The 25,640-nt window shown below is 40.5% G+C and overlaps 2 protein-coding genes across 3 annotated transcripts; one reads left to right on the forward strand and one right to left on the reverse strand.

Moving 5' to 3' along the window:
* The first annotated feature begins 117 nt into the window (after positions 1-117).
* ap4e1 (adaptor related protein complex 4 subunit epsilon 1) lies at positions 118-24,110 on the forward strand. 2 transcript variants are annotated; one of them, XM_054777888.1, is made up of 23 exons: positions 118-440; positions 1,602-1,673; positions 1,775-1,898; positions 4,022-4,095; positions 4,173-4,294; positions 4,404-4,563; positions 4,653-4,819; positions 4,898-4,971; positions 5,072-5,194; positions 5,270-5,379; positions 7,088-7,227; positions 8,291-8,406; positions 8,651-8,769; positions 8,892-9,194; positions 9,329-9,440; positions 10,240-10,378; positions 11,440-11,689; positions 12,391-12,903; positions 13,794-13,984; positions 14,062-14,222; positions 17,402-19,721; positions 19,877-20,008; positions 20,088-24,109. In XM_054777888.1, the coding sequence occupies exons 1-21, from the start codon at positions 300-302 to the stop codon at positions 17,560-17,562; spliced, it is 3,372 nt and encodes a 1,123-aa protein (XP_054633863.1). In that variant the 5' UTR covers positions 118-299; the 3' UTR covers positions 17,563-19,721; positions 19,877-20,008; positions 20,088-24,109. The 2 variants fall into 2 exon arrangements, with proteins under 2 accessions (XP_054633863.1, XP_054633864.1); XM_054777889.1 differs by lacking the exons at positions 118-440; positions 1,602-1,673 and adding an exon at positions 3,481-3,563 and having other exon boundaries at positions 20,088-24,110.
* LOC129182021 (aromatase) lies at positions 18,613-24,603 on the reverse strand. Its single transcript, XM_054777890.1, has 10 exons — positions 24,392-24,603; positions 23,628-23,766; positions 23,031-23,181; positions 22,793-22,947; positions 22,369-22,545; positions 22,171-22,285; positions 21,955-22,069; positions 20,060-20,222; positions 19,745-19,986; positions 18,613-19,676 (listed from the first exon to the last, which is right to left on the reverse strand). Exons 2-10 carry the CDS (start codon positions 23,761-23,763, stop codon positions 19,401-19,403), a joined length of 1,530 nt encoding a protein of 509 aa, XP_054633865.1. The 5' UTR covers positions 23,764-23,766; positions 24,392-24,603; the 3' UTR covers positions 18,613-19,400.
* Positions 24,604-25,640: the final 1,037 nt, after the last annotated feature.

The following is a 25,640-nucleotide window of genomic DNA, read 5'->3' on the forward strand; positions in this document are numbered from 1 at the left end:
CCTTGTCCTATTTGTTCTAAAATAATTTGCTCACTGAGAAATTACTTCAATGCCACATTCACTGTTAGGCTTTATGGTGTCAATAAAGTTCTTTTTTTTTTACAAAGCCGGAAGTGACCTGGGTGAATCACAACAATGGCTGCCTGGCGTGTTAGCATTTTACCACTTGTGATCTTTTACGCATTTAGCATTCATTTTTTTTTGACTGTGTGTCACAGTGTCAGGCATGCATAGAGAAGTGAGTGAGGTTGTCGTGTAGAAAGCAAGAAACCTGCTGTGCCCGTTTTTTTGTGGTCAAAATGAGCGACGTTGTGGAGAAAACGCTGACAGCTCTGCCGAGCCTCCTGTCGTTAGACTCTCAACCAGGAGCTGCAAAACTATCTTCCACCTCCAAACTCGGAAGCTTCATCAGAGGAATCACGGAGCTGACGTCCAAGCATGTAAGATTGCAAAGCTGAGCTGATATATGGATTCAAAATTTTGCAATGGTGTTGTTTAGCGAACTGTCATTTAAGTTGAGTGAGGTAGCAAAGTCGACTAGAAACATTAATAGTGCCGTTTGTCTTCGACTCTTTCAATAAAAAATGATAGCTCCACCACCGGCTAGCATATGTTACCAAGAGGGGTTTACTAAAAGAACAGATTGTAAAAAAATTGTCACAATTACAATTGAACTGCCTAAAAATTGACGTACGGTAAGTTGTTCGGTCCGAATAAGATCATTGGTCACTCATGGCTGCCTGGTATTCACGTCTGTAGTGTGTGCGCACACAAGTACTGTACTGTAGTCCCAAAGAGGCGATTTCAGTCATTCTGCTGTTAGGATAGGTTATATAGTCAGTGATGGCTAACATTAGAAGCTAAACTTGGTCAAATCACTATAATTAGCAATTACATTGTAACTAGTGCATGTGTTACATCGGTCATAACTTAAATACTCAAAACAGGAAGAAGGCGGGATATAATGCTTGCGATATGATGAAAATGGACTGTCATTACATTTACAGTTTTGTGTAACAAACTTATTATAGACACTGATTAACAGTATAATACACTGCCTGGCCAAAAAAACAATTTACAACTTGGATTAAGCAAATAGCTAAGAGCCTCTCATGAATAATTACTCAATGAGTGATAGTTTCAGCAACAAGTTATTTAACCTTAACTCATATAGTAAACTATTGTATGGGAAACACTGCATTCTGGTGTCACTGAAAAGGTGTTAATCTGTTCCAAAAGGCTGAAATTCTAAAGAGATTGCTGAAGTACTAAAATTTAATCGAAAGAACTGTTATTAAAAGGTGGTAGGACAGTGGGGGAACTCAGCTCCGTGGTCTCACTCTTCCATCCTCAATACAACATCTTGGAGAAAGTGTATACAACTCTGGACCAAAATAAGTGTTCTGACATTGATGCCACAGTGGATGCGTGCTGTAATCAAAGATGGAGGCGTTCAAACGAAATATTAGAGTGTGTGACCTATTTTTTGACCAGGCAGTGCATGTCATTCATACCTTTAGTCCATGTGTGCTCATTGCAATGGATCTCAAGAATTCAGTGGCAATATTGTGCTGGTCTTGCTATTCGCATGTTTTGTTTAGGAAGAAGAGAAACTAATTCAGCAGGAGCTGGCTGCTATTAAAGATCAAGCGTCCTCCCCAAACACATCCATGGTTTGTGTCATTATGTTATACTTTTTGTCCTTGCACAATAAATTAGTACGGGTCAAACAATGAGTGTAATATTAAATTTTGTGCCATGTGCTGATCACCAGCGGCAGATGAAGGAGCTCATGGTGAGAGCCATCTACTGTGAGATGTTGGGTTATGAGGCCTCCTTCTGCTACATTCATGCCATCAAACTGGCTCAACAAGGCACTGCTTTGGAAAAGAGAGTTGGTATGTGTGAAGTCTGTCCTCACTATAAAATGTTAGTATAACGTATTATAACATATGAATTAGGGCTGGAGCTATTGAATATTTTAGTAATCGAGTATTCTATCGAAAATTCCTGAGTAATCAGTATTTTCTTGGGTCTGATGGACTACATAATGGTGCTTTGTATATCCATCTGAGACCGTGATTATTTACTAACAAAGGAGAGAAATAATTAGTTAATTAACATTACTATGTTACCTATTACATTATGTTGGTGGCTGTGCATTTATAAACCCTAAACTTAGTCAGGCTGACTCATGAACAAGACCCCGAGATACTTCAACTCCTCCACCTGAGGCAGGACCTCACTCCCAACCCAGAGGGAGGAATCACCCTTTTTTGACTGAGAACCATGGCCTTTGGAGGTGCTGAGTCTCATCCCAGAAGCTTCACACTCAGATGCAAACCGCCCCAGTAATGGGCAATGTTGAAGAGACGTGTTACTGTAAGATGACTCCTTCCTTTTCAGCCAAGACAGTCCCTCAACATCCAGAGCTTTTAGGAATTCAGGGCGAAACTCGTCCACCCCCAGAGCTTTGCCACTGGGGAGCGTTTTGACTACCCCAGATACCTCAGCCATGGTGATGGAACTGTCCGCGTTCGTGTCCTCTGACTCTGCTTCCGCTATGGAAGGTATGTCAGTGGGATTGAGAAGGGCCGACTTCCACCGTCCGACTATATCCTCATTCGAGGTCAGCAGACCCCCGTCCCCAATTTAAACAGTGGAGGCACGGAATAGGGCCCATTCGTACTCAATATCCTCGTCCTGCCTCGGGTTGCAGGTGATGAGTTGAAGTCTCGACAAACGGGAATGAACAGACGAACTCTGCCAGACGTTCCCAGCACAAACTCGCTACACGTTTGGGTCTCCCAGGTCTGTCTGGCATCCTCCCCCGGCATTTAATCCAACTCATCACCAGGTGGTGATCAGTTGACAGCTCAGCTCCTCTCTTCACCTGCGTGTCCAGAACATGCGGACGCAGGTCTGATGATACAACTACAAAGTCAATCATAGACCTGCAGGGTGTCCTGGTGCCAAATGCACTTGTGGACATCCTTATGTTTGAATAACATCACACCGCACGGGATCAGATCAGGGGGGCCGTTCCTCCCAATCACGCCCCTCCAGGTCACACTGTCATTGCCCACATGGGCGTTGAAGTCTCCCGGTAGAATGATGGAGTCAACATTGGGGTGCTCTCCAGCACTCCTTTGATGGACTCCAAGAAGGCTGGGTACTCTGAACTGTTTGGCGGGTACACACAAAAGACAGTCAGGACCCTTTCCCCTACCCGAAGGGGTAGGGAAATGACCCTCTCGTTCAACGGGGATGATTCCAACACGGAGGCACTGAGCCTGGGGGCTGTTAATAAGCTCACACCAGCTTTATTTTCCTTCCCTTTCATCGTCGTCGTTGTTTTCCCTTGCCTTTTCCATCTTCCCGCTCCTTCAACCAAACATCCGCTTCTTCCTCTGCATGGGTGACGTAAGCGTGACATAAGCACACATGCTGATTCTTCTCTTATCATTTTTGGTTATCGAGGTACTGGAATTACTGGAGGAATCATTCCACGCCTAATGTGAATCATACAAGCATAAAAGGAAGTTAACTAAGCTACCATAAACGTAAGTAAAAGTTAGACCTTATGCTATAATTATGGTTCTGTAGTCGGTACATACCTCGCTGTTAAGGTCACGGTTTGGTTCATTTTCGGTACAATAACAGAAGAAAATCCGAAACATAAAGCTACTTAGCTTTTTTGTAAACAGCTATTGTACACAACTTTTTTTTTAAGTTAAACATAAAAACTGCAAACTTCAGGAATGTAATTCTCTCAAATAAAAATGTACTGTACAGTATATACAGTACCTCACAAATGTGAGAACGGCCCTCACATTTCTGTAAATACTTTATTATAGCTTTATCATATCCTCTAGGGTAAAACTGAAGAAATGACACTTTGACTTTGATACAATGTCAAGTGTACAGCTTGTATGGCAGTGTAAATTTACTGCCCCTCAAAATAACACCCAGCTTGAAGTCTTTGTGGGAAAAAAAAAAAGATTTTGTGTGCTGTTTCCAGGTTACCTATCTGTGGCCTTGTTTCTGAACGAAAGTCATGAGCTGCTGCTTCTTCTCGTAAATACAGTCCTAAAGGTTGGTCCGTTTTTGTTTTAGATACACAATTTGCTACCTCCAAGTGGTATTGACAGCAATGAATTTTATGCTTTTAGGATCTGCAGAGCACAAACCTTATTGAAGTGTGCATGGCTCTTACTATTGTCAGCCAATTGTTCCCCAAAGATATGATACCTGCAATCCTCCCTTTGGTTGAAGAGAAGCTAACTCACCCAAAGTAAGAAAGCAGTCATTTATACCCGGATAATGACTTAACAGTTATTTTGTTGAGCTTTTGTTTGGATACCCAAAACTTTAGGACTAATGATATTTTGATGTTTTGATAGAGAAATAATTCGAAGAAAAGCAGTTCTGGCACTATACAAATTCTACCTAACCGCACCCAATCAAGTTCAGCACATCCATAACAAGTTTCGCAAAGCTTTGTGTGACAAGGATCCTGGTGTTATGACAGCCTCTCTGCACATCTACTTACAGATGATCAAGGTACTTTCTTCATTTATTTGGTTAAATCGTCACTGGGATCTACATTGCTTGAGAAAGCCAAATTAATTTTGGATTGATACTTCCTGTAGGAGAATCCAGAAGGTTACAAGGACTTGACAGGGAGTTTTGTCACCATACTCAAGCAGGTGGTGGCTGGAAAACTTCCAATGGATTATAACTATCATAGTGTTCCTGCTCCCTGGCTTCAAATCCAGCTTCTCAGAATTCTGTCCTTATTAGGAAAAAATGACGAGAGGTAATTTATCAGTCTAAATGAATTTGGGTTTCTGACACTTTTCTCTGACAGTTTTTTTTTTTTTGGGGTGCCACACAGTACAAGTGGGATCATGTACGAAGTTCTTGACGAGTCCTTACGAAGAGCAGAAATGAACCATAACATCACTTATGGTATGCTACATTTGAAATAGCACATTATGTGGTTGCTTGCATTTTGATAATATATTTTCCACTGCTTATCTATTGTCTCCTAATCTGCTTGTTCTCTCAGCAATATTGTACGAATGTGTAAAATGTGTTTACACAATTCATCCAAAGGCTGAACTATTGGAAAAAGCTGCAAAATGTATTGGAAACTTTGTTCTGTCACCGAAGATTAACTTGAAATACATTGGTAAGAACCATATGCAACCTGTGTGGTAATTTTCTGATCAAGTCGGCTGTTGCAGTAAGCATGTTGGTGCTGCAGGCTTGAAAGCGCTCACGTACGTGGTCCAGCAGGATCCACAACTGGCCCTGCAGCATCAGATGACCATCATAGAATGCCTGGATCATTCAGACCTCATCATCAAGCGTGAGGTGACACTGTTTCTCTTAGTTTTTCAGCTTTGGGGGCAAGTGGGGGTGGGGCCTTGCAAAAATGGAGGGCACATCTGCATATGTGCATACACACGCATAGTAGCCAACTCTAATGCAATTGCTTCTATATGAAAAATATGCTTAAATTAATGGCGGTAAATATAAAATCAATTTTCTTCCACTTATTCGTGTCACGGGGAAAGCAGTCCCAGTAGGGAAGTCCAGACTTCCCAGTCTCCGGCCACCTCTTCCATTTTCACCGGGAGGACAACAGGGCATTCCCAGGCCAGCTGTGAGATATAATCCCGCCAGCGTGTCGTAGGTCTGCCCCGGGGCCTCCTCCCGGCTGGACATGTCCGAAACACCTCACCTGTGAGGCGTCCAGGAGGACTAGATGCCTGAGCCACCTCCGCTGGCTCCTCTCCATGTGAAGGAGCAACAGTTCTACTCTGAGCCCCTCCCGGATAACCAAGCTCCTCACCCTATCTCTTAGGGTGGTGAGTCCAGCCACCCTACAGAGGAAACTAATTTCGGCCGCTTGTGCCCGCAAGCGTTCTTTCAGTTGCAACCCACAGCTCATGACCATAGGTGAGGGTGGGAACATAGATTTACCAGTAAATTGAGGCTGTGTCCAATTTAAGGGTGAGCCAGTAGCCAGTACAAGGCCAGTAGCCTACCCGGTTGACAAAGGCCAGATGTTCAGAGGCTCCTCCTCCAGCTACGACCAGCCTTGTGAATTTAGATGGTTTAGCCTTCCTCACACGTCCTGGTTGTGTCAAGTGTTCATCATAATGACAGAATTATATCTGTCATCCAGCATCCAAAACATAACTAAAATGAAAGGGAACAAACAAAATGTGCAAACCCACATGATGGACGGTGTGGACAGTGGAAACATGCATCAGTCCAGATGATGTCCCATTGACAGACACAAGCCATTTTTGTTAGTGGAATTCATACAGTAACACCACCTTGCTGTCATACTCAGCTAATAGTCATTCATTCATGAAATACGTGTTTAATAACACACGAGTAGTAGTTTCAGCACAATATTTATTTGGAGGAGCCTTTGCAGCCTTTCTAATTTGGACTAGTAGGTTGCAGACCCTTAAATTGGACACAGCCTGAGAGTTTTGCCTTCTGGCTCAGCTCTCTCTTCACCCCGATAGTCCAGTCCACCCCGACTGCATTACTAGGTACTTTGAGCTGCCGTTTGGCGTGTACGCACAAACAACAGTTAGGACCCTTTCCCCAACTGGAAGGCGTAGGAAAGTGACCGGGGATGACTCCAACAGAGAGGCACCGAGCCGGGGGCCTATTAATAATCCCACACCAGCTTCCCGTCTCTTTTCTGCAACAACTCCAGATTAAAAAAAGGCCCAGCTCCTCTGGATGAGTTTAGTTCCAGAATCCAAATTGTGGGTCGAGGTGAGTCCGACTATGTCTAGTCGGAATGTCTCAACCTCTCACACAGAGAAGTGGCATTCCATGTCACAAGAAACAGATTTGTCCACCGTAGACCAGGTTGCCCAGGCGTGTTGCTACCCAATATGCATATACAGTATATGTAATTTAAATAAAATTAACTTGATCTTCTTAGGGGGGGCTGTTATGGTAGGGGAAACACTCAGTGAGACATGCTCAGTTAAATGTGGATTTTGAGATTGTTCACTCTCACGACATTATTGAATCTTTTGTTTGCTTATAGACACTGGAGTTGCTCTTTAGAATCACAAACGCCCAGAATGTCACCGTTATTGTGGAAAAGATGCTGGAGTTCTTGCGTACCTGTCAAGATGACTACACCACCATGGACCTGGTTGGGAAGGTTGCAGAAGTGGCGGAAAAATATCTTTTGTTTCTGGTGTGTGTGTGTGTGTGTGGATTCTAAAATCAAGTATGGCCATGTGTCAAAACTAGACATTTTTACGGCCGTATCATATTGCAATTTTTTTGACATTCACTGGTGCTTGCATAAAAAGTCCCAACGAGGGAAACAGCAGCTGGCTTAAGATCAGCAACAGATGTGTCTCCTGGCTCCACCCTCGCCAGCACTCTTGATCTAAAGAAAAGGAAACGGGAGCTGAATAATCGACATATACTAAAATGATAATACATGAAAACAACACAAGAACACCAAACAGCACAATAAGTCAAATACTAGAACATTACAGATCTACTGTGTTATATATATTCTCAATTCCCACTACTAAAATTTCTGCCATATTTTACTTTGTTAGCATTACATTTGATAGCAGCTGCTTACTTTCAAAATATACATTTCTTGCTTTTTACATGAATCCAATGTGTTGAGAATTGTGTACCGTGTAGAGCACTGTGGAAACCTAGTAGTCCTTGAATTTGTAACACGGCTACTGCAATAGTATTTATTACATTACTGCATTGCAAAAACCATAATGCTAGATAGTTACTATTTACTCTCATAAATAATTATTGTTTCAACACATAACACTTAAATTTCATGTCAATGTTATCAATGATAATTAATTTTCATCACAAGATTGGAATTATAAAGGTTTTGCTGCTAGATTTATATTTATATATATATGTATATGTATATGTATGAGTATTTTTGAATTTATTATTTTTTAATAAGACCCTAATTGGGATACACGGCACAGAAAATGGATGGATGGACTATATGGTATGTTTTATTTGTTTTAGACATGCTTAACAAGTCACATTAAGGTACATCATGTACATTTGCGCAATTTGGCATGTTCGGAAAAAAAGGTTAAAATAATTGACGTATAAATATCAAAAGGAAAACCATGAAAAGTCTATTCTAATTTAAATAAACAGACCCAGTTAAAAAAATTGCAAACATAAAGTGGAACTAATGTTGTCATGGTTTGTTTAGGTCAATGTTTTTTCCTATAAAAATGTCTACATATGCACCTAACGACAACAAGTGGTTTATTGACACCATGAACACTATGTTCTCATTGGGTGGAGACTTGATGCAGCCTGATATCCCCAACAATTTCCTTAAACTGCTGTCTGAAGGTGAGTGAGCGTTTGTTTTATTATTTTATTTACTTGCTTTAAGCAGTTTTAATCACATCTCTGGTGGTGTAATAGTACAAGGTTTTGCCTTTTATGGTGGAGGACATTGGTTCCTGGCTACGTTGCTTCAGGAAGGGCATCCAGCATAAAAATTAAGCCAGACCATTCATGCAATTGATTTGCGACCCCTGGCAGGAAAAAGCTGAAAGTGGTGGTGATGTTCTCTTCCCACAAAATTGCCCAGGGTTTGACAGCGGGGAAGGGGACAGAAAGTTGAGGCGCTTTGCTGTGGATTCTTACGTGTCTCTACTGCAGGGAGAGCCTGGCAATCTGCCTCAGCGCTTCCTGCAAGTCATCAGCTGGGTGAGTACGATTTCTCTTGCAAGCCCCATGTACAGTTTATTTATTACAATTGCAGGAATGTGCTTCGTCATATTATCAGTTGTAGAACTTGAACCTGGATCTAGTATTTGTTTGTCTTTCAGGTCCTTGGAGAATATTCTCATTTGAGAACAGATCTGGAACCAGCCACAATCCTGAATCTTCTGGCCAAGCTTTTGGATTTAAAGCATGCCAATAGTGAAACAAAAAGCTGGGCCCTCATGGCAATGACCAAGGTCTGTGAGAGTGAAGCAGGTATGGCAGTTCTTCAAGGAATATGTGAAATGCACTGCAGCTCCATGGACACCGTGCTGAGACAAAGGGCTCAGGAGCTGCAGAACCTCAGCCTGCATGCTGAGCTGAGGGCTAAGGTGCTACCTCAAGATATTTCCATGGAGCCTCTGGAGGTAATATAGCTTTAGAATTGGCGGGCATGTAAATTAGACTCTTCATTACTTGAGATTGGTAATTTTATGAGGTGAAATGGAAATGGATCTATTAAATGGTGTATGACTAGAACTAGCATTCTCTTTGTTTCCAGGTAGATTCCTCTCTGTCATTTCTGGATGAATTTGTGTCGGAAGCACTGGCTGCCGGTGCTGCTCCTTACAAAGCTCATCATCAACGTCAGGAAGAGCTTGCCCAGGAAAAAGGTACAATAAATCTCACTTTTAATATGTATTATATAATTTGGCAACATGAACGACCTTGTTTTGTTATTTATTTATTCAAAATGGGACAATGCATATTCATTCACATGAGCAGATTAAAATTCCGCATGTAAATATGCCAAATTTAGCTACAAAGGCTAATTTTCATCTGCGGTCCCATGACAGGTTGATGTAAAAGCATAACAGCACAACATATATGCACCACAAATTAAAAAATGAGCAATTAAAAAGAACCTTTGCAAAATGGTACTAAAAACAGTCATGCAATGAGTGCAGAGACAAACATACCCGTAGTTTCCAAATAAATTTAAGTACAGTCATTGAAAAAAGTATTAGACCACCCTTGTTTCTTCAGCTTCTTGATTCATTTTATTGCCTGGTACAACTAAAGGTACATTTGTTTGGACAAATATAATGATGATAACAAATATAGCTCATAAGAGTTTAATTTAAGCGCTGATATCTAGCAACTTCCATGGTTTTCTTCATAATACGCAAAATTACTTAAGTTCTTACATGAATAGTTATAGCACTGTACTACCAAAAAATGTAACTCCTTACATCAAACCGGTTTATGTTAAGATCGCCAATTAGAATAGTATCACAATGCTTAGTAAGAGCTTGTAATTGATCATAGAACATGCTGTTTGCATTAGGTGGCCTATACATTCCTATCACAGTAAATGACGTTTGATCTGCAAGTACTACTTTAAGCACAATACATTCCAAATTAATATTTGATAACATTAATTTGACTGTGTATTTGTTTTTTTTCTCTCAGTTTTAAGCCTGGAGCCCTACAGCCTGTCGTTACCTATTGGCATGTCTTCATGCAGCTTTCCCGACAGACAATCCCCCACCCTGCCATCAGTGAGCTCTGGTCTGTCTGGTGACAGCACAGATTTCTCGCATAAAGCAAGGTATGTGAACCCCTGCTTTGTTCTATACAATTGCAAACTACAACCACAGTTTTGTTAAATGTGTACAGTGTTTCCTCGCTACATCGTGGTTCACCTTTTGCGGACTTGCTGTTTCGCGCATTTTTATTACTGCTTTTTTTTTTTTTTTTTTTTACAGCATATTAACATGTATTTTGTTCTGCGTCCTGATTGGCTAAGGGAGAACGCACGTGTTGTGTCCGCGTTCTGATTGGCTAAGGGCAAACCCACGCATTGTATTCTGCGTCCTGATTGGCTCACGGACTGTCGGCCATTGTCAATCAATCTCCTCCTTGCCTTCCTGTGCAGTATCGAATGCGTTTGGCTTACCAAATTTACATAAATGTTTGATGCTAGCAGTGTGACTTTGAAGTGCTGTATGTTTTATAACCGACAACACCCACAATGTCGACGAAACGTTCTGCACCGTCAACGGCACATACGGTCGAGGCCAAAAGGCAGAGGAGGAAGAGGAGTTGCAGCTGTAGGGCTCCATTACGGGAGAAGGAAGGAAGGAACGAGGAGGAAAATACATGACAGGAGCAATATGTTTTAATAAGGATACAAAAACGCTACAGTACAGCGGAACGGCGCCAGGATGACGGAGAGGCACGGTCAGAGGAACTGTGGAAGTACGCGTCAGTCACTTAAGAATTTCTTGTGTCCAATCTCGTAGGTTAATCATTAAAACTCAAATGAAGGTTTGAACTTTGAGCATGTTTAAACGAGAGAAAATGTTAATGCCTGTCTGAGAAAAGTGTATAAAGTGTATGGTGAGGGGTTTTACAGCCTTAAAACATATATAATTATTGTAAAAAAAAAATAGTTGGCTACTTCGCGGATGTCACTTATTGCAGGCTATTTTGGGAACCTACACCCCACGATAAACGAGGGAACACTGTACTTCTCTTACAGTGTCAATCAAAACTGTTCGTAAAGGCAGAATTTTTTATGCATCTCTTGTGGATGTGATTTGATGGTTATCATCACTAATGTTATGGCCATCAATAGTGATACAGCTCTACCACTGCTTTCTGTTTCAGTGCCACAACTCTAAAGCTCGATAAAGTAAAACGAGTTTGGGGGAGGGAGGGCTACCTGGCCAAGAAGGAGCCTGCAGAGGAACCTGCTCTGATTGAAGCACACAGTCCAGTCCATTCAGCGGACCAGGTGGGTGAGTTCAGCATCTCACAGAGCCAGACCTCGCCTCCAACTGTTGCTGCCAAACAAGAGAAGCAGCAGCTAGCGTCCTCACTGTTTGTCGGCCTGGGCTCCCAGACGTCTGAATCCTTGGTGAGAAACATTGTACCTTATGTCGACTAAGTTGTGCTCAGTATGATGTATTAAAATTCAAAACGCATACAGAAAAGTAACATGATACAAATTACTGTATTTTCTGGACTATAAGTCACACTGTTTTTCATGGTTTGGCTGGTCCTGCGACTTAGACTCCGGAGCGACTTATGTGGTTTTTTTCCCCACACTGACAGCCACGAGAGGCCTCTCTAGGCTTGTGTGCCAGTATCTGCTTCTCCTATCACTCCTGGACCACTGAAAATGTACAATGTAAACATCAACTTAACAACTAACGACTGAGAAAGATGGAACACAAATGCCCCCAAAAAGAAAATCATATTCTGCAGATTACGAGCTGCAACTAAAGTAGTTGTGTTGTTTAGACTAGAGTTATCTGAATAACTGTTAATATGTTACGTTAACATAACACCTATTCACGTTACGTTAACAGATGCCTGTTGTTCTCAGTTTTATTTTTATTGCTATAACTTGCCTTTCAAGATGAAATGTCTGTTCTTGGTCTCTGATTTTTAAAAATAAATTTCCCCCCAAAAATGCAACTTATAGCCCAGTGCGACTTATATATGTTTTTTCCTTCTTCAATGTGCATTTTTGGCTGGTGCGACTTGTAGTCCGGAAAATACGGTATATACATTATCATAATTATCATGTATTGATGGGGCTTTGTCTTTAAACAGATGGGAAAGTCAGAGCTGACGCCCCAGATGTTTAGGAGGAAGGACAAAGGTCAGGTCTCATCCTTAGAAGTCGGCAAGCAAACACCCAACTCTGTCATCCCTCCTCCCAACAGCGTGGACAACCTGCTGTGTAGCATCCTGCTCGATTCAAACACAGACCCAGAAACATCTTTACCCGCACCCAAACAGAATGGTATTGCCCTTTTAGAGGGCGGGCAGCCTGAGAGCGACATGAAGACACTCGAGACTAGTCCCACCAGGGATAGCGGCCGAATGGCTGCGGAGACTGAAGAACCAGTCAGAACTAAAGACATATGTCTCGCTTCCTACCTTCCTGCTGACTGCATCGGAGCGACCCATTCTGAAATCACTCCTCTGTGTTCCAGCCAGTCTGTGGATCTCTTTGCCTGCCATGTGCACAAAGAAGACTGTTTGGTGCTTGTTGTTTTCATTTCCAACTCCTCCGCCACTCGTGTGCGTTTACTTGCGCAGCTGGACTCAGAAGAAGTTGAGGTAAATAAGTAGTTAGCGCAGATATTAAATGCAAATGCTGACAGGCGATGTCACCACAACACAATGAGCCAAGGAAAGAAACAAACTGAGGACTAACTAGGGCTGGGCAATATGGCCCGAAACTCATATCCCGATATATTTAGGTTGAATATCGAAATACAATATATATCCCAATACTTTTTAAGTTAGTTTAGACAAAATCTAAGCCATATATGCGTGTCAGGTTGTTTTATTAAAATAAATACTTAACATGAGGATGTTTTTTGAAAATGTAAGAGCTTCATGCAAAATGCACATTAAAAAAAATCATGTCTTATAATAGCCTCTAAAATAAAGTAGGCCATTCTCTTTTTGAAATAAATATAGAAAATGTCAAATATAACAAACTTTTAGCAATGCTTAAATCTTCAGCTATTAACAAAAGAACAAAATATGAAGGAGTGAACATTTTAAGAGAACATTTTAAAATGTCAGCGACTCAAAAATACTTTCAATTGAACAGTAGTATTTTCTAGGTACAGTTTTTCTTTTTTTTTTAGAAGACACAAGCATGTCCTTATTTTGTGTCAGGAACACCAACCTGTCAACACTTTGCATGAATAACAGTTTGTGATGAATTGCATCACAATTGTGTGACATCAGACTTTTGCATCTCGGAAAAGACGCTGGAAGGAACTGGGAGAAGCAGCCATAGTACTTTTTTTGATGGATCTCTGAAATTTCGGAATTTTCCCAGTTTCATTGAATGTAATGTTAAGGAAGTAGTATTGTCTTCCAAGATACCTTGTATGGTTTACCCTTTTTTGAGGAAGAACACTGCCATGACTCCAGAAAAACATCACAAAGCTTCTCTGAAGTTGATCTGAATAAGGTTTTCCAATGTTTTGCAGGTGTCCTGTATCTGTGAGAGTCCAGTCGAGGAGGTGAGAAGCCACTATGTAGAAGTCTGGCAATATTCCCTGACTGTCAAGCGGCCTTCAGTTCATCTTGTCGTGTCAGGACTGGTTTCTTTCCACATGGCTACTGGGACTCCCCACACAGCCAAGTTCTCATACAAACTCCCTCTTATCTCATTCATCAGGTGACACATGCAATGCTCCTAAATGCAGCCATCCATGACACGCGTGACTTTGCTTATTTTATATATTTTGTGTCCAGACCTTTGACGCTGTCCACAGAAGAGTATGGGACAATGTGGCTGGCCTTCTCGCATGATACAAAGCAGAACCTGACGCTTATCACAGGCGTCCAGGACCCTCTGAGGGCCACTCTGAACGTGCTGGAGAGGAAACTTCACCTTCATGTGGTGGAGATAATAGGTAAGCATTTAAATATGATGTATTATATAATCCACAAAAGTTGAATTGAGGCAACTGGACAACATCTTGGTAGTTGAAGATGTTTCACCTCTAAACCAAAAGGCTTCTTCCATTCTAAAAGCCTTTATGCAGAGTTATCCTAGTTACAGTATTTCTTTGGTGGGTGTGCTCACCCATGAAGTCCTTTGTTACCAGGAACAGGAACCCAGCTTTTTACAGGATGACGTTCCCGGACCACCAGTAACGGCTTACCAACCTGTTAAACAAGAACTTGTTACTACTAAAATATATTTACCTAGTATGTGTAATGATCGTAAAAGTGTCGAAAAAGTATATATCAACGCTTAATGTGTCAGCAGCAGTCCATTTAGCCTAAAAGGATCAATGAACTGGAGAAGATAATATCAGAGACTATAAACGGTATGAGTTATTAAATATTAATATAGTATAGTATTCCATGGGGGTGCACAGATGTGTTAGATGTACAGTATAACTGGGTTTTTTTCTTTCTTCGGTTGTTTTTCTTTGTTCTCCTTTTTTGCCCAGAAGCCATAACATTTCAAATAAAAAAATCTTTAATCGCTATGATTGTATATTTCTATAATATTATATATTTCTATAATTAGTTTTTATATGATGTAACAAATGTATGATATAAAAATTGCTGGATTAAGGAATGCATATACCGTAAATGCTGTAATGATAGCTCTAACTATATTTGTACTTAAACTGCAAAGAAGACAGGGCATTAACTGGAAGCAGGCAACAATTGGAGAGAGGTTGTTTATGAAATTTAAAAACTCAGTGTATTTAACAACTCGTATTTTTAACTAATAATGATTTGGGGAGCATGAGAAGGTGTAAAGGACAATGTAGCTCTCTTTGACCACATGGTCAGTTAGGATTAATTACTGTAAGTACAACACAGTACAACTGAACCAATGTTGTACAGCCATCCCTTGCAACATTGCGGTTCGAACATCGCTCCTTTCACTCTATCGTTGTTTTTTTCAAATTAATGAACAAATGGCCGCTGTTTCGTGGCTGTCTATGGACTATTATTAGTCAAAAAATATTGAAAAACAAGTTATATGTAGTATTCTCGCCACAAGGCGTCAATAATGTTACACTGACGGGACATTACGTCAGAGAAATCATTACATAAAATTCTATAAATCATTCCATAAAACAAAAAAGAGAAAAAATGAAGAGTGCAGATAAAATACGTTCAGCTGTCATATGCAAAGTTGAATAGAAGTGTTTTCAGCCTGGATTTGAACATTACCAAAGTTGAGGATTGTCGCACATCTTCTGGAAGAATGTTCCAGATTTTGGCAGCATAAAACTGAAACGCAGCCTCACCGTGTTTAGTCCTGACTCTGGGCACCCGCAGGCGACCACTCTCTGAGCTTCTTAGAGCTCGAGATGGTTTATGAGTGTTTTTAAACCTAATCCTTGCTATAAACTGTCCTTGTGCTGTTATTAATGAGTCTTCCCTGAACAACTGTGCTGTAGAACCAACTGCTGGATTGGGTGTTAAAAAAAACACAAAAGTGATCAGACAAAGCAACATCCACAACATTCACATTTGAAATAGCAACACCCTTCGTAATGATCAACTCAAGAGTGTGCCCTCTGCTGTGGGTGGGTTCTGTCACATGCTGAGTTAGACCAAACTTTTCAAGGACTGCAGTGAGTTCTGTCATCAGTGCCTGTCATAAGCTTCATCCACATGCACGTTTAAGTCCCCTGTAATGACCAAACAGTCAACATCAGTGCACACAACTGAAAGTAATTCAGTAAAATCAGCAATTTTTCAAAAAATCAGTGGTGGCTTGTAAATGGTAATATAAAGTATGGAAGTCTGTTTTAATACCATTTTAAATGACACATACTCAAAAGAAAAAACCCGAAATGACAATTTTTGGGTGAGTATATTGTCCCTGAATAAGGCACAAACAACCCCACCCCTCTGGTTTTGTCACGTTTCAGAAACAAAGTTGAAATGAGGCAGACTAGACTCAATCAGGACAGTATTAGCTGTTTTTGGTTGAGCCATCTCTCAGTTAAAAACATAAAATCAACATTGTAAAAGGAAATAAAATGATTAATTAAAAATGAATTATTACTTACTGATCTGACACTGAGTACTGCATGTTTAAGATCAGCTAGAGCTGAACTGGGCGCAGTTAAGTTTAGAATAAAGGATGCTAACTAGTTAGCTCGGTACTAGGGGTGTAACGATTAGTTTTAGTCACGATTCAATTCGTATGATGATTCGTGGTTGCTGATACGATTCAACGACGATATCGGTTCATTTAGAATGATACGATCCGAAACGATTCAGTAACTTTAAAATCGATTCAGTCACTTTTTAGCGAAAAATTCAACCAATGTGACTGAAATAAATACCTGGATACTGGACTGTGCAGGTGAAGTTTCCTAGATTCACGCCGTTTTTGTAAGGGAATCAGGTATAAATTAATTATGGATAAATTAAAAAAAAAAAAAAAAGTAAACAACAATTAATGGCAAATGCATTCACATTTTATTTGAATAAAATGCAACAAACACTTCAGGTTGATTTAACCCAAGGTTAACCTTTTCTGCTCTCATTTTCAATATTCAATAAATTTTCAATAAAAGTACAGTAAGTGCAACCAACATTTAAACAGCAGGTTGACCTGCTACTTATGCTTTTGTTTTTCAACATTACAATAATGCAATATTAATATCAAAAATAAAGTGCAACCAACATCTCCTCAGGTTGAATTAATAGGTTTACCTGCTACTTGCTACTGCAGGAGGTGGCTGGAAGGTCAGCGTTGTGTGAAATCCCATGGTGCCTTAGTAGGTGGTTGGAGAGATTTGTCACGTTGCTGTGGTATTTTATTGACCTTTACATATCCTACAAACAACGGGTGACTTATTTAGAACATCCCCCCCTTTTACAAAAGCCTACGTGTTTCCACACACTGGACCGCAGTGGTGGCTTGTGCTGTGATCCCAGCCATAGAAATGCCCCGCAGGTATTTGATTTTGTAGACCTGGCACCCAGTGACTACAGGAGACTGTGTGGTTAATTGAATGGAAATGTTAATTGAAGCTTTCACAGTCAAAAGGTTAAATCTATGTATACCGATCTTTCGCTTTCAGTAAGCCTTTATTTTTCCCAACAGGAATGGAAGGAATTGTCGCTTGCCAGCTCCTGCAGGATCAGCCATGTTTGATGCACTGCAGAGTGCACGCTGGCACGCTTGCCGTGTGGCTACGCTCTACGGTCCCCGACCTGCCCGACTGCCTGCTCTACCACTGTCAGAGAGCGTTACAGGAACACTGAAGACTGGCACTGCTGAGCTGCATTAGCTCAAAAAACAGTAGCGGAGAACAGAAAGAGAGTTGACGGAAGGCTGGTCTCTGCATTACAGTGTTTATGACATGCATCATACACTGGGCCACCGTTTCTGAAGAGAAAACACATGCTTAAGTTCTGGACCCAAAGATTTAAATCGTCAAAATAACACAAATGTCTTAAAATTGTGACAGGGCTTAATGAGGATTTGATCATTTTGGAGACAATAACATTAACAATTAAGGATGTCTTAGTGTTGACGTTTTTAGTCTCAAGTTGATCAAACTACCAATGCTGACTACTTGAAAAGACAAAAATCTGCTTGCATCAGCTGGCTAACAGGAAATGCTGAAAATTTACTGTCGATTATTGTGTGTGTGTCAAAAAATATGTTGCATTATTTGAGGGAATATCCTACGCTATCTCATAGCAATGCTGATATTTATAAGTTTTAATGCAGGGAGAAAGTGGGTTAAAATGAAGTCACGAGACTGTTAAGTCTTAATTGTGTCAATGAAACCTCTCCATTACATCTCTACCGTCCATTACTCATGTGGCAATCTATGCACTCATCTTTCTGGTTGTCATTTTATGGTGGATTGTAGCTAATATAATATTTTTTGTATTCATGCAATATTGCAGAAACATATTTATTGGCTTTATATTCTTAGTGAAAGTATTTTATATTAGTTTCATTTGAATTAAAAACCATGACAGTACTGTTAGTCAGATGTAGGGGAAAGGACATTTTCTTTTGTTGTGCTTATCCTGATAGGAAGTGTGATAAAGCAAAACTTTAAACCTATGCCTTATGTTCTAAAGCCAAGGTGTTTGATTTGTGCCTGTGGTACAGAGTTAAGTAATATGCTTGATGCACTATGATTCTACTAACTTCAATAAATTCACCATGTCATTTAACATGATTGTGATGGGTGCTTTCAGGCTGTCTACATTTACACAGGGACTTAATGTGTATGACTTTTTAACTGTCATTTCAAATTTGGTCATTTTCAGCTAATAGAGTTGTTAAAAGTAATCGTTAAAGATTGAAAGGGGTGTAAATTAAAGTCACCTCACAACGTGAGTTGTTTTTTTTTATATTATAGGTTATTTTTATTCATGTTAATGCTCCCATGAGATCTGTTACATGACAACTGGAAATTTGTGTGTTACGTTATAATAACAGGAAAATGATTAGGAAGCCCTAACTTTGTGACAGAAATATAGTCCAGAGATATTTGAATGGTGACAAACTTGAGGAATTTTGTTTTAAAAATTATTTATTTGTAATAAAACAGTCAACATGTGACTGAAGTGTAGACTTTCACCTCTTAGCAGTCATACTTGCCCATACAGTAACACCTCCACCATGGTTGAACATGAGCTGTTCATCATTTCCATTGAGATTCAATCTCAATTATTTTCTGTCATGCACCCCTAGGGGACAGATATGTCTTCAGCCCCCTTCTTCAGTTTTGTTCATTTATTGCACAGTACTGCACATTTATAAACTTAAAAATGAACAATTAATACTTTGTAAAATGTTATTTAACTTTATTATTTTGAGTGTCATGCAGGCCTATCTTTTGGCTGTTTTGTACACTAGATATGACAGACTGGTGAAACTGTTGCAAGTTAATATTTATTTCAGAGTGTGATGAAATGTTAACGCTGGTTACTTTGTTGATTGATTTAAGGCAACATTTACCATTACCCACACAGTGATGCAAGTGTAGTGACAATTATTTACAGTGATTATGACATCTGGACTTCAGCAAGGGGAGCCAAATAAAACAATATGCATTGATTTGAAAGCTGCCTCCACTCTAACTGGTAGCTTGAGCCAATGGTGTCATGTTACATATGCATGATTGTTGTGTTCTAGGGATAAAGTGCATGGCCAGGTTACGCTCGTCCTCCACCGGCTGCTGAGACAGGTTGTTGGTCTGCCTGATGCTGCTGATGGTGTAGCCTTGGCGAGGACACACGGTGAAACGAGATAGGAGCGTGGCCAGGATGGCTTTCATCATCACCATGGCGATGTGCTTGCCCACGCAGGAGCGAGGCCCGCAACCGAACGGCTGGAAGAAACGTTTGGGAACCTGAGAAAGAAAGAGGATGTCAAGGTTTCACCTAGAGCTGATGATGTAAGCCACACATGCTGACTAACTGTTTTGTCAAAATTGTGGAGGTTGAACTCTTTGGGATTTGGGAAAAATTCAGTCTTATGCATGAGCCCAATGTTGAGAATGATGTTGGTTCCTTTTTTTATGCTGATGCCTTCAATGATGTCATCTTCCAGAGCTTTTCGCATGGTGAAATCAACCACAGGATGAAACCTTAGAGACTCATTGATGAAAACCTCCATCACTTTCAAACGCGCGTAATCAACATTTTCAGCTCCACTTTCACCTGAAACAAGAAGAGTGAGGTGGTAAGTAAACTTTAGACGCTATCTAGGGATACAGGGATAATCCTGATGTACCGATGACAGAGTTGATCTCCTCCACAAGGGTCTGCTCTGTGGCTGGGTTCTGTTTCAGCAGCATCAGCATGAAGAAGAGGCTGATGGAGAGAGTGTCTGGAGCTGCGATCACCATCTCCAGCACGCATTGCCTCACATTGTCGCCAGAGAGCTCCCCTTGGTTCTGTGCAATGGTCAAGTCAGAGTGAGTCAAACAGTGGATGATGTACAGTATCTCACAAAAGGGAGCAAGCGTTTATTATATTTTCTCAGTGGACAATACAAAGTATACTGGATATAACTTCAGAATAGTCACTGTACAGCTTGGAAAGCAGTGCTGTCCGAAAAACATAGAAATTATTGTCTAAATAGCTGGCAACAGAAAAGAGTGCACCTCACAGTGAACATGTCCAAAATATCAATATACAGTCAAACCTGTCTATAGCAGCCACTGAAGGGAAACGGCAAAAGTGGCCGCTATAGACAGGTTGGCGGCCATTTTGAATTTGTGCGCACACATATTAACATGTATTCACAAAAAGACTGGAATAAAACCAAGAGACATAGGGGAAAACGCTCTGCTGACACATAAACAGGTAGGTAAATCTATGTAACAGCTCCGGTGAGGAAACTAGTAATATCAACAACAATGAACCAGCGCCGCACATTCGACGGCACTGGCCTTTTATCCGCCACAAATGTTAATTGACCGCAGCTGCGTGGCCACCAGGCATGAAGCGGCTGCCTCTTCCTCCCCGAAGAAGGCACAGCCCGCCAAATAAGAGCGCAGGACACGGGACGCTCACTCCTGTCCTGCAGAACGTCACAAATTTCCATCTTTGATTTTTTTTTAAAACACGATTTTAAAAGCAAGAAATAAAAATTGGAGTGAACGAGCCCGAAGATATATGTACAGGATACGCGTGAAGCAGTCATGAATGGGTGTGTGCGTGAACAATTGAGTGCGGAGGAGGTGCGAAGATCGTCGTAAACTAACAATACCATCGCTCCTTTCTTATTGAATGGGCTTCTAATCTCTAATTAGTCGGCAATTAAGTGAGATTTTAGATGTTTTATTCAGGTGTTTTGGCTATTTTAGAATCTATTCATGGCATTGCAAAGTGGGAAGATTACCGTTATGGCCGTCATTGAATCTTTTCAGGGCGGCATTGCAAAGTAAGAAGACGGCTTTTTTATGTCAAACTAGGACTCAGTAATTAAAGTCTACACACGACGGTTTCATTGCTTAAAAAACAAAACTTTTTAGTGCATAAAGCTTCTGCTTGAGTCGGCATTTTGGCCGCTAAATGCGGTCAGATATTGACCAAGGGATACAAAATGGGTGGCCGCGTTAGACAGGTGACCGCTATACACAGGGCCTATAACACGCAAATTTTCTGCGGGGGATTTTGCAGTGGCCACTATAGGCAGGTGGCCGTTCTATACAGGTGGCCGCTAAGACAGGTTTGACTGTATAGAGTTAGCACCGTTGTTATCTAGCACTGCGTTAATCCTCTTACACATGGAATTCACCAGAGCTGCACAGGAATCCTCCACACTTCCATGATGACATGACTGGTGAAGCTGGTAGATGTTAGACACCTTGCGCTGCTCCACCTTCCTTACACTTGAGGTGCAGGTGCTCAGTTGTGTTCAAGTCTGGAGATACTTGACCACTCCATGAGCTTCAGCGTCCTCATCAAGGTGTGTGTTGAGTCATTTTCAGTCGAGAGTAAATTTATACTCTTATACAAGCTGCACACTGACTACTCTAAAGTATGTCTGAATTTTATTTCCATAGTATTGTCCCTTGACAAGATACACCGTCATAAAAATGGTTGCTAAAATGTGAGGGGTATACTCCCTTTTGTGTACATATTGAACAAAAATAAAACGGACAATTCTGAGGACGTCACCTGGGCAAAGATGAGCTCAGTTGCAAAGTCGAGCTCATCATCCAGCTTCTCTGTTTCTTTAAGAGTGTTTCTTTTTAGTTCAAGGAGCGTCTCCATTGCATCTTGTAGCTCCTGGCTGATGGAGATGAAGCAAAGCAATAATCAGGTATACGGAGACAGTTGAACAGTTGCACGCTGCTACAAATATGACATTTTTACTGTGTGCTACAATCTCACGCTGCTATTTTATGTTTGTCGTAAAGCCAACCAATTTTGAAGAATATATTGGGCTTAATCAGAACTGCTTGCCACGTCTCAAAATAGTTTTGGATTTTCCCCAGCAAGTCCTTCTCTGCAATACAAGACATAACGGTTTTATTTTGGCGGTGTGAGTATTACATTACTGCAAATATGTACTGTGTGTGCGCATCTGACCATTGAGAGGCACTCTGAGAAATAGTTTGTTGGAGATATCCACCACTATGGCTCTCAGCAAATTGAGAGCGTCCACACGTCCGGACGGATCCGTCATGTCTTGGAGGTTATCCAGATGTTCTGATGTGGAGCTCATGCAGATAGACACTGTCTTCTTCAGACCGGGTCCTGTCAGGGCTGCCAATATGTAAACAGAAGACATGAAGGCCGAAACATTTGCAAAGTGTTTGAACATCGAATTGGATTTCCTCAGTTTATGCTTAATTTTATATGTATAAGGTATGAAAAGGGAATTTCCAATAACAATAGTAAAAAAAAAAAAAAACAACATTCTAGATCAGATTAGATACCATTGCAGCTTCTGACTGGGCATACACATACTACAATTCAAATACAGTAAATATGTGTACAAATAATAGCTCACCTTTGGAGAAATAAGTCCTCATTTTTTTCCAGAGTGCCACATCACTGTTAAAAATGAGCCCTCTCCCTTCCATCCCAATACACTCCAGACCCTTTTTGTTCCCAAATCGGGCTACGTAGTGGGCGCTCCTCAGAACATGATAGACTGCAGAAGACCTGCAAGAGAAGCCCCGCTTGGACTTGTCTTATTCCAGAACCATTGCCCTGTTCTAAACACATTCCCAAAATGTGTAACTTGCCTGCTTATAATGAGAGTCTCCTCACCGTCGATCCACACTCTCACAATGCTGCCATATTTGTTGTTGTAGTAGTTGCTTGCTGTTCCTATGCCTGTCCAGATAAACCTGGCATAGGAGACAATTGGGCCGAGTCCCGCTAGGAAGGACGGACCTGGAAGAAGATAATAACTTTCTCATCATGTACTATTTGGACTTATGGCCATTACACCTACAAGAAGTAAACGTGGGGGAAATTATGGAGTTTTTGCAGTTACTAGAGCTTCCTCTCCTTTGGGAAGATTTTGGAGTCTGTTTTCATCCAGAAGTACATTGATGAGGTCAGGGGTCACTGAGAGAGGGCCTGCTGATTCATAATCTTTGTTCTAGTTCAACCCAAATATGATGGAGTTCTTCCACACCAAACTAAGCATACACTTTTTTTGTGAGTTGCGAGCTTGAAAGGGCCTTCCTCAAACTGTTCCTACAAATTTGGATGCACAGAATTGTCCAAAATAACTATAAGATGAAGAATTCAAATTAAGGGGGGAGCTAAGGGATCTAGTGATGTGTCCAAACCAAAGACCTTTGTCCATGTGGTGTATGTACAAGTTACAATACCTGGTATGTGTGACAAGTGTGTTCGCTCCCAGGTGGTGAAGAGTAGCAACAGCAGAAGAAGTAGCAGTAAAGCAACACCGTCCGACACCACGTCAGTTACAGTGTGGCCCATGCTGAGTGCCTCCAGCAGCAACATGGCCTACACACACACACACACACACACTTTAGGCGCTTCACTGTGTTTACTTAATCTACTAGTAGCATTTAAAAAAATAATAATGCTTACTTGTGATTGATCCTGTCAAATGAAACATTGTTTGTTATTGTGGTTTTAATCAGGTTGGAGTGGTGTAAAACTGCACTACATCTGTTTCTAATATTTTGCCCCTTTTAAATATAGCTAAAAAAAAAGTAACCACATTATTAGAAATACCTAAAGGCATCATTTTTGATACAGCTCTTTATGAAATCGTCATAGTATGCAAGCATAATGTACCTGATACTTTGGCAATAGTGTATTGTCCATAAGTGTAAAAAACATCCAGCCAAATTTTTAAACACAAATGTATTTGTGTATTTTATTATATTATTTGAGATATATATTTTTGCTCCAGTTTACCCTGCATTATAAAATATATTGCATGACACAAAACTTTTAAAATGCAACAATTCAATATGTATATTTAAAATATATAATTAAAAAAATATACAAATATTGAAAATATAATCTTTTCTGTTTGGCTGTAATGTATAATGTACTGGCATATAGAGTTTAAGAAAAAAATGAAAATATTTTAAAAAATATAATAAGTGACAAAGCTCACCTTTCTGCTCTGAAGATGCTTCAGTCAGGTTGGAGTGCAGTTTGAGAAGATTCAGCAGTGTTACCTTCTCCAGTTTCCAACAAAATAAATCACTGTGGCCCAAGTGTTTCTAAATCCTTTTTTTTTTTTTTAAGAAAAAAGCTTTCACTTTATTTCCTGTTGCCTAGAAACACAAGCACTATGGAATCCCAAGCACCATTAGAGGTTGAGAGCAGTGAGGTGCAGAGCACATCTGAGCCACAAAGTACCGTCAGAAAGAACCCACCCCGTCAAAGAAGTGTTTTTGTTTTAATTTTATTAATCAGGAGGAAAAAATAAAAGTTTTTCAATTTGTCTTTACAAGGCCTTACATCACATTGGGCTTTGTTTGAAAGGAAGAAAGAAAGAAATCTTTCGAGCGAGGAGGCTTTTCAAGGGGAGCTTAATTAGCTGGGTCAAACTGACCCGTGTCAAAGGGAGCAAGGATTTAGCAGTTCTAAAAGGAGAAAAAAAAGGGGATGACAAATGTATTTTTAAGCATTGTATTTATAAATTCAGCCCATACTTCTGCCACTATGCAGAGAGGAGCAAAAATAATAGCTCAGATTGAGAAGTAGTATGTGTGCAAAAAGAGGATCAATGCTCATCATAATGTCACATCATTCAAGCTCGTGGCCTTGAACACATGCTCTCAATCAACTTATTATATCCCAGATTTAAGATGTTGGTTGCAAACTTGGCTGAAACCCCCCTCTGTCTTTGTTGTGGTGGAAACTGAACTGGATGCAGGAACTTTCTGGCACACAGGGGACTTCACAAATCAATTAAAAAAAAAAAAAAATTTTGTAGGCGTGTTTGGCGGATTGTTTCTCTGGTGTAAGAATGTTTTTGCCAATCCGTTTTATACAGTTGGAAAACCCGTTTCTTTCCCTTTTAAAGTATGTTCCATTTGTAAGGAACATGCATTTGAAGGACGAGCAGCACAATTGAGTACGGTATATGCGTTGCTTCCATACAAATTGCCAAAGCCAATTAGCTCTTGAACATGCACAGGAAAGTAAGATGGACAAGATGGGGAGAACACGATGAGTAACACCTTTTGATGGAGGCAGCATAATTGTGTGGGGAAAAACAAGGCATCATTAAAGATAATCTCAATGCTGAGCGATATTGATCAGGGACCACACGCCATCCTCCAAGATGGCAACACACGTATCCACAGAATGGTGTTTATTGCATATTTACTAACTCCAGAATTTGGGGGTAGCAA

This window comes from Dunckerocampus dactyliophorus, chromosome 5, assembly GCF_027744805.1.
Source record: "Dunckerocampus dactyliophorus isolate RoL2022-P2 chromosome 5, RoL_Ddac_1.1, whole genome shotgun sequence".
NCBI classification, from domain to species: domain Eukaryota; kingdom Metazoa; phylum Chordata; class Actinopteri; order Syngnathiformes; family Syngnathidae; genus Dunckerocampus; species Dunckerocampus dactyliophorus.

What these genes read in the sequence shown, in the direction of transcription:
- ap4e1 (XM_054777888.1), top strand. Translation starts at nt 300, where the DNA reads ATGAGCGACGTTGTGGAGAAAACGCTGACAGCTCTGCCGAGCCTCCTG. An exon ending in GTTGCAGAAGTGGCGGAAAA is followed by an intron (nt 7,228 to 8,290) that starts ATATCTTTTGTT and finishes AAAAATGTCTAC; the next exon opens with ATATGCACCTAACGACAACA. An exon ending in TCCTGCAAGTCATCAGCTGG is followed by an intron (nt 8,770 to 8,891) that starts GTGAGTACGATT and finishes TTTGTCTTTCAG; the next exon opens with GTCCTTGGAGAATATTCTCA.
- LOC129182021 (XM_054777890.1), bottom strand. Translation starts at nt 23,763, where the DNA reads ATGTTGCTGCTGGAGGCACTCAGCATGGGCCACACTGTAACTGACGTG. An exon ending in GAGACTCTCATTATAAGCAG is followed by an intron (nt 22,948 to 23,030) that starts GCAAGTTACACA and finishes CTTCTCTTGCAG; the next exon opens with GTCTTCTGCAGTCTATCATG. An exon ending in GACAAACATAAAATAGCAGC is followed by an intron (nt 22,070 to 22,170) that starts GTGAGATTGTAG and finishes CATCTCCATCAG; the next exon opens with CCAGGAGCTACAAGATGCAA.